Source organism: Carlito syrichta, unplaced genomic scaffold (assembly GCF_000164805.1).
Source record: "Carlito syrichta isolate Samal-C Ts95f unplaced genomic scaffold, Tarsius_syrichta-2.0.1 Scaffold305249, whole genome shotgun sequence".
Classification (NCBI taxonomy): domain Eukaryota; kingdom Metazoa; phylum Chordata; class Mammalia; order Primates; family Tarsiidae; genus Carlito; species Carlito syrichta.
This window is the reverse complement of record NW_007249345.1, coordinates 89,586-101,172: the sequence shown is the minus strand read 5'-3', so window position 1 is coordinate 101,172 and position 11,587 is coordinate 89,586. Positions and strand designations below refer to the sequence as shown.

General features: G+C 54.1%; 1 protein-coding gene across 1 annotated transcript in view; it reads left to right on the top strand.

Annotated features, from left to right (window-relative positions):
• Nucleotides 1-2: 2 nt before the first annotated feature.
• CREB3L1 (cAMP responsive element binding protein 3 like 1) overlaps nucleotides 3-11,587 on the top strand; it is a 44,876-nt gene continuing 33,291 nt past the window's right edge. Inside the window, exon 1 of the mRNA XM_008061428.2 lies at nucleotides 3-194. Coding sequence (XP_008059619.1) covers nucleotides 93-194 — 102 coding nt within the window. The 5' untranslated portion in view covers nucleotides 3-92. The remainder of the gene's footprint in view (nucleotides 195-11,587) is intronic.

The following is an 11,587-nucleotide window of genomic DNA, read 5'->3' as shown; positions in this document are numbered from 1 at the left end:
CGCCAGCGCTCAGGCGGGAGCTCCGGGCCGGGCGCGCCGCCGCCCTGGAGTGAGGGAAGCCCGGTGGAAGGGGGTCCCGGGAGCCAGCGGCGATGGACGCCGTCCTGGAACCCTTCCCGGCCGACAGGCTGTTCCCCGGAGCCAGCTTCCTGGACCTGGGGGACCTGAACGAGTCGGATTTCCTCAACAATGCGGTAAGATGAAGGGTCTCCTTCCCATTCCACACCTCGCACCCCTCTTCGTGGCGAGCCGGGACCCCGCAAAGGGACCGGACCACACACCATGGGGCACGAGCGGGGGCGGGGGCTGGTCAGGGTCTCCTGGAGGGGACATGTGCTGAGAGCGCTGAGATTTGGCGACTGGGTCCCTCGACGCCTCCCTCAGACCTGAGCCTGGACCCGAACCTCAAAGCTGGCACCAGTGCGCGCCCCTCCTGGGGGCTCCGCGCGTGGGTCTCCACCTTCTTGGGGAAGGGGCCGCCGAGGCATCGGGGCCATCCGACCCTCGGATAGGCGCTCAAGAGACACCAGTCCCGACCCCCGCCCACGTCTGTAGCCGTCCCCACCCACCCCAAGGTTCTGGGACCAGATTGAGCAAAGTGGCAGCGCCCTTTCCTGCGCCTCCTTCGGGGCTTCGGGGGCTCCCCGGCTGGATCTCCGCTGGAGGGCGCACAGGGGAGCGTTCAGAGGGCCAGAGACCCCAGGGGGCCAGAGCCAAACGTGGGTCCTGAGCCCGGCCAGGAAACTGAAGGGTGCTGCCCTGGTCGCCCCAGGGAGTCAGGCCCAAGACCCCCCCCAGGGAGGAACCTGAGGTTCAGGGCGTCAGGGCAGCACAGGGTGATCTCTCAGGAGGGAGACCTGTCTCTCCATCTCTGTGTCTGTAATTCACTGCTCTCTCTCTCTGCCCCTCATGTCTCACTGACTTTCTCCCTCTCCCTGTGTCTTCCTGACTGTCTCTGTCTCCGGCTTGTCTTTTTCTCTCTCTCTCTCTTCCCCTCCCTCCCTAAGGAAACGTGGCTTCTCTCTTCTTCCCTCCCTCCCTCTCTCAGGCTCTGCCCTAAGGACTCGATGGGGGAGGGGCATCGGCTCAGAATGGAGAAATATTTGGGTTCAGAACAGCCTGCCCCGATGAAATGACTGCTTGGGGAATCTAGTGGGAGCCCCCCGTCAGTGAACCACCATTTGCCCGTATGCTGCCCCAAGACACACACACACACACACACACACACACACACACACACACACACACACACCCCTGTGATCAAGCACTTGAAGGTCTCTCTACCTACTAACCTCGGCCTCCTGAAACTAAGATAAACTTGGCTAGGCAAAAACCAAGTCCTTAGAAGACTTGAACATCTTGGACTTCCACTTAAACGGTCCCAGGCTGCTAGACTGATGATGAGGAAACAAGCCAAGACACAGGAGGCTGAGTTAGGGATGCATGGGGTGTGAGGTCTCCCTGTTCCCCACTAGGCAGCAGATCCGGGTCATGCTGCATTCTGAGGAAGGCCCCCCTTGGCCCAGTCAGAGGGAGTACAACTCTACAGACAGGTCAAGGGGACAAGGAGGGATGGCATGCAGTGATAGCAGAGAGGCCTGGGTTCTAGTCCTGGCTCAGCTTCCCCTGTGAGCCTGGGTCATGCCACCATCTCTCCTCCCCCGGCCTCAGTTTCTTTGTCTGTGAAATAGGGAAAGGTTGGATCAAGTCTTTCTAAGGATGGTTCTGGCATTGATCCTAGGGATAAAATTGCAGAAATCTGGGGGTCCACACATCCCTTTTGGAGTTGGTAAAAGATACTGGTCAGAGAGAAGGGACTTTGGCAGAGCTCGGACCCTTGATGTCAAGGGGGCCCATAGAGCCCCCCTGCAAGCTTCTCTCAGCCCTTGGCAGCTTTCAGTTGGGCTTTCTTCTGAATGAACTCGGCCGCCCCAGTCTCTTCCTGCCGCTCCATTCAGCCCTGCATCCCCAGCTGCTTATCTGGGCCTTGGTCCAGCACAGGAAAGGAGGAACGGTCAGATAGTGGTGTCCAGCCCTGGGACACTGGTGAGGGAAAGCCCTGCTGGGCAGGCTTGTGACCTCGTGCCAGGCAAGGCCAGGTGAGGCAGACGGAAAGCAAAGAGTGGCTAGGAGAAGAGAGGAGGAACTCCTAGGGCTAGGAATCAGGAAACTTGATTCTGGCTGTTTCTGCCATTGGCAATTCAGACAAGTGACTTTTCTTCTCCTGGGTCTTGGTTTCCTCATCTGAAAAATGGGAATATTAGACCTGTCCCCATAGCATACTTGTAGACATTTAGTGATAAAATTAAGGTAAAGATTAATGTAGAACAGTCCCTGGCACGTGAAGTCCATAGTTGACTTGATCCAGAGACCGGGTGTGGATGTTGGTGAGAACCTCTCGGCAAGGAGTTGCTGTGTGGCCTTGAGCAAGTCACTTCCCTTCTCTGAGGTCCCCACTTCATGTTTTAGGTCCCTCCCAGCTGGGATCCCATTCCAGTCCTGCCCCCAGGGTTCAGGATGGGAAGGGACAGCATCTAGATGCTTCTGACTGGAAAAAGAGGGCAGGATATTCACTATTCTTAAAAATCCAGATACAGGCTATAAAGTCACATGGAAAATACATGTGCTCTGTTGCTCTGTGCAGAAAGTGCAAGGTATGCGCCTCCTGAATACAACTGTGTAAGAAATATGCGCTCGGCTGGGCGCGGTGGCTCATGCCTGTAATCCCAGCACTTTGTGGGGTGGAGGCAAGAGGATTGCCTGAGCCCACGGGCTCGAGACTATCCTGGGCAACATGGTGAGACCTCTTCTCTACAATAAATCAAAAAATTAGCTGGGCCTGGGGGCACATGCCTGTAGTTCCAGCTGTTTGGAAGGCTGAAGCAGAAGGATCACCTGAGCCCAGCAGGTCAAGGTTGTGGTGGCCACAAGCGGGCCGCTGCACTGCCGCCTGGGCAACAGAGTGAGACTCCAACTCAAAAAAAGAAAAGAAAAGAAAAGAAATAGGTATTCACTTAGTCAGAGACAGGAGATTGCGTCCACAAAGTCAAGTCAGGTGTGTCTGGTTGTAGCTGGACTGCTGCTTCTGCGAGGATACTTTCATGTTGTTGCAACCCTGTGTATGTGATTCTCAGAGACACCCCTCCAAGGGGGCTGTCCTTCCTGCCAAATGTGGGGGTTTGCCTCCCTACCTCCCCCATTCTCCTGCAGTTCCTGAGGTGGCCATCACCTCTTGCCATCGTGCCCGGTAACCCTTCTGCCTTTCGTACACATGGTGGAGGGTCTGGGCTCCAAGAACTTGGCTATGGGCCCAGAGAGAGAGCAGGTTGTGGCTCTAGGTAGAACATTAGGCCTGTGTGCTCCTACCTCCTTCCTCTGACCTAGGGGCAGGGATGACTGACTTCTCTAGAGGGAACTGGCTTGGGATCCCAGAGAAGCCCCAGCAGGGAGGGTGTGGGAAGGAGAAGGAGGAGGAAGAAGAGGTCTGTTTTCTCAGAGGGGAGCAGCAGGAAACTGCAAGGATGTTTGCTCAGCACACTCATCCACCTCCCTGCAGCTGGGGAGGCCAGGTGTGGGAGTGACGACCGACTCGGGGAAGAGGTGGGAGCCGAGGCTGATGGCTGTTCCCCAGGACCCCAGCCTGGCTTCTCCTGAGCTAACCAGGGAAGTAGAAAGCTGCCACCCCACCCCCACCCCCAGCCGCTGGGAGATTTAGGGAGATTAGAGAAGTATGTGTGTTTGGGTGTTCCTGTGCCTGTGGGTGGGCCTTTAACAGCCCTTGACAGGGGAGATTGTGTGTTTCTGTTTAAATTCTCACCAACAGGAAAGAGGACAGAAGGGCCAAGGCACTCTGGTCTCGGAGCAAAATCCACCAGGAATGATCGAATGAAGAAAAACAAATGGAGGAGCCCAAATCTCAGGCAGCTTGTTCAGAAAGGGGCCTCCCCACATACCCGCTGCTCCACCAAAACATGGAGTTTGTTTGGGGCAGAGGCTTTGTTTCATTTTTGCTTCCCCCACTGTTGAGGGAACAGCTCCTAGAAGCAGGGGCTTTGTCTGTCTAGTTCAGTGCTGTATCCCAGTGCCTGGCAAGGCGCTTGGCGCAGAGAAGGCCTCAAACAACTGTCGTTGGTTCAGTGGATGGATGGATGGATGGATGGACGGACGGATGGACGGAGGAACGGATGGAAGGACCAAAAGCAGCCCAGGATAAACCCCACAATTTTTAGGGAGGAGGGAAAAGATGGTTTAAGTGCATCCGCCCCCGGCCCCCAGGGCCCTGCAGGCCACATTGCTGAGATTCGGGAAGGGCCCACCATGATTTCCAATGAGTTGTCATGGCACAGACCCCTGCAACTCCTGGTCTAGGATAGCCTCGAGCTGGCTGACCCACAGGGGATTTGAACTTGTGGCTCAGGCCTTACCCCTGAGCACTGGTTCTAGGGCTTCTATCTTCCCCAGTTTCTTCTTCAGATTGCTCTGGGACTTCTGGATCCACACTCACCCAGCTTAAAACTAAGCCTTTTCCAGTCCTGCCTCAGGGCCTTTGCACATACTGGTTCTGCCATCTGGATTGCTTCCCCTTCGGTTCTCTCCATCTCAGACTTCTGGTTCCAGCTTAATGTCACCTCTATAGAGAAGCCTCCCTGGCCACCTCTATAGAGTGGGCCCCCTATCATTTTCTGTTTCAGTCCTTTGACTTCTTCTAGCCTTTAGCCCAGTTGCAGTAGCAGAGATCATATCAGTTTCGTGTGTTGCCATAAACTTAGCACAGCACCATGGCATGAAAGAGGTGCTCGATGTAGTCAAACTCTACCATAATGCAATAAGCCGAGTCTAAAACTTCCAAGTATATAATGCGTGGAGTTATGTTTCTGTAGGATCGATAAAAAGCATAAAAGATTATTTAAGATTGCAGCAGGCCACACTGAGACGGTCTCACAGGAGTACGCGACTATCATTTCTCTACCAACCTGCAGAGACAAGAGTTTTGCCCCCTTGGGATGGGGCCTGAGCATAGGACAGAAGCCAAATTTTGGTCACACTGTCATAGATTTTGTTCCATTTCCAAGATTGACTATATTTGTAGAGAAAAGTACTTTAGGCTGTGATGAGGAAAACTGTTTTCTAAGAAAACAGACCCGAGTATTCAAGAAGTGTCCAGGCAATTCCTGAAGAGGCCCCAGCCAGGGTTCTCGGGGCCCTGGCCTGGCCAGGGTGAGGGTGGTAGGGATGCTGGGTCCCACAGAAGTGCGATCTGCACTTGCATCTGCTGCGCTGTCCTTCTGGCTTCCCTGGACCAGCCGGGGACTTACTGGCTTCCTCCTTAATACACACGGTCATTCCTTCAGCAAGCGGGCACCTAAAGAGCACCCATGCTGATGCCAGGGTTACCTGGATGAAGAAGACACACCTGACTCTCCAGTCACTCACAGCTAATGAGAGAGACAGAGAGGAAAACAGGCAGTAACAACATCATGGTGGGTGCCATGATGGAGCAGAGCATGCTGGGAGGCCGAGCCAAGCTAGAGGTCATGGAAGGTTCCTCAAAGCGGGTAGCCTCTGCACCTCTGCCCAATTTCCCCCAAACCTAGTGGCAGAGGAGTTATTGGAAGACATTTCAGCGGGGAGGATGGGGACTGTGTCCCTTTTATTGAGAATGCATAGGCATGATTGGCCCTTGAGCAGACGATAAAACCATGACCTAGAGAGGAAGGGGACATGCGAACTGTTCAAGGGCTGGAGTCCTATGGAGAGAGTCAAGGAGGGGAGAGAGAAGAAGCTAGAAGCGAGTTCTCTCCTGCTGTTGTTTTCATTTGAGCTTTGCCCTCTAAAGCAAGGAAAATCAGGTATCTTGGATATCATCCCCACCCACTCCGATCCTTAGGGCACCCTGAATGCCGAGACCATTAGGGGCAGAGCCAGACCCCCTGGACAGGCCCCCACATCCCATCCCACGTCCCCTCCTCAGATGCTGCGTCCCAGTGCTTCTGGGGATGTGGACCTTTGCTCTCTGCAGCTCCCAGGGCTCCCAGGAGGGTCTGTTTGTGTCTGGCCTGGTCTGGCTACTGCTCCAGGAGAGGAGAGGATGAAGGAGACCCTGCCTCGTGTCTGTTCTCCATGCCCTGTACCTCCGGGCAGCTCTCTCTGGGCCTGGCTTGCCCTCGAGCCTCCTCAAGAAACCAACCCCAGATGCCGGAGAACAGGCTGTTCTTCTGGAAGTTTCAGCACTCCAGGGGCAGGATGGAGGAGGAAGATTTGGGTGGAGTTAAATCAAGAGCACGAGCAGTTGCTCTGGCTGGAATTCTGTGTAACCCCCAGAGCAGGCCAGGGAGCCTGGACCAGGAGTGAGGAAAACCTGGGGTGGGAGTGTCTAGCTCAGGGGACGATGGGAGACATAGAAGATAGCCTGAGACTCTGCCCCTCGGAGGCTGCAAGTCAAAGGCATTAATTTCTTGGAACCTCAAAGACCGTGATCCCCATGGTCTGGACACACCATATCGTCTACAAGGTCAACTGCGTAGCTGGATCAATAGTGTGCCTCCCCTGACAATCCTGGGATAGAGCCCTTGCGGCTGCTTCCTTGGTCCCTGGCTTGTGGCCCAGAAGCCATTTCACCCATCACAGAGAAGCTAACACATCTGGGCTGGAATGTGTGGTCCACCATAACAGCTGGACAGCAGCAGCCAATTCCTCTCCTCCTCTTCCAAAAGAATAACAGAAATGAAGTGGTGTGAGGCTGGCTCTTCACACCTCCAGGAGAACCGGGAGGCGTTTCTCAGGCAGGAATAGGAGGCCGACAGGCCTGAGCCTTTGCCCGCGGGTTCCCCTCTGCCTGGGATGTCCTCACCCCCATCACCTCATTTCCCTAACTCACCCTGTGACCTTGGGCAGATCATTTCCCTCTTCTGTGCCTTGCTTCCTCGTTGCTGGCCTAGACTGAGGGTTCCTGGAAGGCAGGGAGTATCAGTTAATTATTTTTTGGCTGTTCTCTAGGGACAGCCATAGTGACTGAGTGCTCAAGAAATGTGTAATTGGGAGGGAGGGAGATAGGGCTGAGTGGAGTGGGGATGACAGAGGAATCAACAGGTGGGTGGATTGATAGTTTTAAAAAAATGGAGGCCAGGCATAGAGGCTTGCGCCTATAATCCAGCTGAGGCTGGAGGATTGCTTGAGTCCAAGGGTTCAAGACCAGCCTAGGTAATATACTGAGACCTCATCTCTACAAAATATCAAAAAAATTAGCCAGATGTGAAACGGGCCTGTAGTTCCAGCTACTAAGGAGACTGAGGCGGAAGGTTTGCCTAAGTCCAGGAGATTGAGGCTGTGGTGAGCCATGATTGTGCCACTGCACTCCAGCCTAGGAGACAGAGTGAGACCCTGGCTCAAAAAAAGAAAGAAAGAAAGGACACTTCCAGCTCTGATGTCTCACTCTTTCGCCCAGGCTAGAGTGCTGTGGCTGCTCCCGGCCACCGCAGCCTCGACCTCCTGGGCTCCAGCGATTCTTCCACCTCAGCCTTCCAAGTAGCTGAAACTACAGGCGTGCGCTACCACGCCCGGCTAATTTTTTTGATCTTATTGTAGAGATGAGGTCTCACCAAGTTGCCCAGGCGGGTCTCAAACCTGCAGGCTCAGGCAATCCACTCACCTCAGCCTCCCAAAGGCGCGGGATTACAGGCTGAGCCACCAAGCCCGGCTAGTCCTCTTTTTGTAAGTAAATTTGATTTATTAATTTATTCAAGTAGTGAATCTTAGCCTAGATCCCATCTCTACCTTTCACTTTATCATGGCCTTTTCTATTATGAAATATATTATGCTCTAACAGAATATATATAATGTATATCTATGAATTATAAAGTATAATAAAATGGATACCTGAAAACTCACTACCCAGCTTAAGAAATAGGACCAGTTCTAAATATTTTGGTCTCTTAAAACTGCATGAGTTTGGGACAGAGGTGAGCTGTAGACCCTGAATCCACCCCACTCTGGGCAGGTTCTTTTTTTTTTTTAAGCAGGATTTATTGAGAAGACAGAAAAGCTCCCACAGTGGGAGGGGACCTGAGGGGTTTGCCCTGGGCAGGTTCTTAACAGGAAAGCCCTGAGACCAGGCCCAGTCTGAGCAGATGTCAGGTCCACAGGTCAGACTACAGGTAACTGGGTCAGCCCTGGGTAGCTGAGCAGTCTTAAGACGGGTGGCTTTAGCATTGCTCAGACCAGGAGAGACCCCAGCTCTTACCACCTGTCATCTGCATGAGCTTGGACAGGTGCCTTCACCTCTCCAAGCTTATCTTCCCATCCAGGGTAGGACTGATGGTAAAACACAGGGTGCTTGTGGGGATTCAATTAGAAATTCTTGTAAGAGGCCTAACACATAAACTTCCACGAACAATAGTTGCTGCTATTGTTTTTATTCTGACTGTTGTTGTTATTGCCTGAAAGGAAGGTCCTGCCTTGTCCAGCCCTGCTGAACCCTGGTCACAGGTGTTTGTTTGTTTGTCTGAGTCATGGTCTCACTCTATCACCCAGGCTGGAGTTCAGTGGCATGATCACGGCTCACCCCAGCCTTGACCTCCTGGGCTCAGACAATCCTTCTACCTCAGCCTTCCAAGTAGTTGGAACTATAGGTATGCACCACCACGCCTGGCTAACTTTTTTATTTTTTGTAGAGATGTGGTCTCACTATGTTGCCCAGGTTAGTCTCGAACTCCTGGGCCTTAGCATCTCGTCTTGGCCTCCCGGGAGTTTTATTTTTCTATCTATCTCACCTCTCTGGAGATGGGAGGCTCTTTCCTTTGAGTAAAGCCAAAAAGCCCTAGTCCCCTTCTCAGGACTCTGTCTTTCTGGGCATCAGAAAAGGGAGGGCCAGGGAAGCAGCAAAACTGGGGCCCCAGGTGTGAGCCCAGTGCAGGGAGCGGGGCCCATATTTTGTATCTGACCCTGTACTAGGTGCTGGGATGGGGCAGCAGGATCATTCCCAGGCAACCAGAATTGGTGTGGGTTCTTAAGAGCAGAACTTAGGTTCAAATCCCGGCTCAACCACTAGCTAACTGAATGAGCCTGGACAAGCTGTTTAATTTCTCTGTGCCTCTGCTTCTGCCCACTTTATCTTCTGAAATTTAAATGAGATACTACATAAAAGGTTCTAGAGCAGTGCCTGGCACATAAGTATCAGCTCTCATTAGAATTCTTATCGTTACTATGAAGCATAGGCTCTGTTTGAGGCCCTGCAGAGGGCTCAAGGGCAAAATGTGCCCTAGATCCTACCCTCAAGGAAGTTAAAGTTTAGAAGGAGAGATGGACCCCAGTGTGCCTAAGAGTTCAAGGCGTGATATTAGCCAGTGGCCTGACCATCTGTACGTGCGATGGTAGTCCAGAGAAGAACAGGACTCTTCGAGCTGAATGCTCAGGGAAGGTTTAAGTTGGAGGAATTGGAATGAAGAGATAAAGGGCAAAGGCATTTTAAGTCTCAGGGGAATGGCATAAGCAAAGGCCCTGCGACAGTGGAGCTCACAGCAGGCTGAAGGAGCTGGTGGTGGTCTGTCCCACTAGAAGAAGAAAGACATTTCTAAGCGACCTTGAATGCCATGCCAGGGAGCTGGGAGCTTTTTCAGCAGGCAGGAAGGAGCCAATGATAGTTCTGAGCTGGACGGGGTGATCGGCGCTGGGAGGTCTGGAGTCCACTGGGGGATCTCAGCTGTCAGCCTGTCTGGGTGATCAGGGACCGTCCTCCGTGGAGACTGAATATGGGCCCTCCCTGAACCCAGGGAAGCCCGAGGCGGCAGCTGACCCCCAGTCCCTCTCCTCCTGTGACCTCCACCCCATGCCCTGATATGACTCTCACCCTGGGCCAGGAGTACCAGTTCCCTTCTGGCTCTCTCATCCCCAGCACCGGGGCCAGGCTGGCCCGGGGGAACCCAAGGCAACTCCGCCCTTGCAGAGGGACAGGCTGTTCCTCTTTGGGCCAGGAGCTCCAGCCTGAAGCATGTCCTGCCTCCTGGCCCAACCCCAGGACCCTAACAAGGTTCCCCCACCCCCTCCAATAGCGCAGAACCTTCTGCTATCAGACAGAGCATGTCTATTTCCCACCGCACCCCCGGTGGGGGGACCTCGGAGCATCCAGACCCTCCTCCTAGCCCAGCCCAGCCTGGCATCCCAGCTCCTTGGCCTCCCACCCATCAGCTGGGACAAGATGCCCATAGTCCTCTCGCCAGTCTCCCAGCCCTGCCCTCTGCCGCCCCAAAGCCTTCACCCCTGTCTTTCCAGAGCTGCAAATCAGTTCCACATTTGGGATCTGGCATGCGCTATCTGCTCAGAGCTCTCCCCTCCCGATCAGCTCCATCTCCCTCCACCCAAGTCCAGCCCATGGGGTCTGCAGAAGGGGAAGGGCTCCTGCCTCTGACAGCCCCTTCAGAGGAGGGAGGGGGAGCTGGACTGTGGCAGGGTACCAGAGGGACAGTGGACAGGCGGCCTCCCAGGCAGAGATGAAAGAGGAAGGGCTGAGGGGGTGGGCGGAGGCAGAGTTTGAGCAAGTCTAGGAGGGATGAGGGGTTGGGGGTGGTGAGGGAAGGAGCGAGGTAGTTCCCAGCTCAGCACATTCCTGAGACATCTGGACGTGTTGGAAGAGCCCCAGCTGGCCCACACAGCTGCGGCTCCAGCTTCTCCGCTCTGTGATGTCAGGACCCGGCACTCCCCCCTCCTCTCGGAGTCTCACTGGCCTGGGGGCCACTTGAGACTGAGTGCCGGGGTCTCCTCCCCAGAACCCTCACTCTCGGTGAGCAGGAAAGAGGCCCCTGGGTAGCTCCTCCTCCTCCACTGACTACAGAGGTGGTCCTGGGCATGATGGGAGGAGGTCGAGAAAATTCTTCCTTTGGGCTGACGCCAGCTCTCATCTTCTCCATAGAAGGGAGATAGAGACAGATGCCTAGCCCTGGAAATGGCTGCCTACCTTGAACTTCGTGATCCTGAGCAAGTCCACTCCAGTCCGTATCTCTTAGGTTTCCTCATCTGTAGTAACAGCAACCCAGGCGCAGTGGCTCATGCCAGTAAACCCAGCACCTTGGGAGGCCGAGGCAGGAGGATCGCTTGAGCCCAGGAGTTCCAGACCAGCCCAGGCAACATAGCAAGACCTCGTCTCTAAAACTAAAAATAAAAAATTTCGAGTTAGCTGGGTGTGGTGGCCCATGCCCGTAGTTTCAGCTACACGGGGGGCTGAAGCAGAAGGATCCCTTGAGCCCAGGAGGTCAAGGCTGTGGTGAGCCTTGATTGTGCCACTGCACTCTCTAACCTGGGCAGCAGAGTGAGACTCCCGATTGAAAAAAAGATAATAATAATAGTTATATTTAGTGAGAGCCTCCCTTTTACGTGTCTTGCATCGTAGAAAGCCCTTTAGAAATGTTATCATTTGCCAGGCTCGGTGGCTCAGCTTGTAATCCCACGCCTTTGGGAGGCTGAGGTGAGTGGATTGCCTGAGCCCGCGGGTTCGAGACCTGCCTGGGCAGGGGAAACCTCATCTCTACAATAAATCAAAAAAATTAGCCGGGCATGGTAGCGCGCGCCTGTAATTCCAGCTACTCGGAAGGCTGAG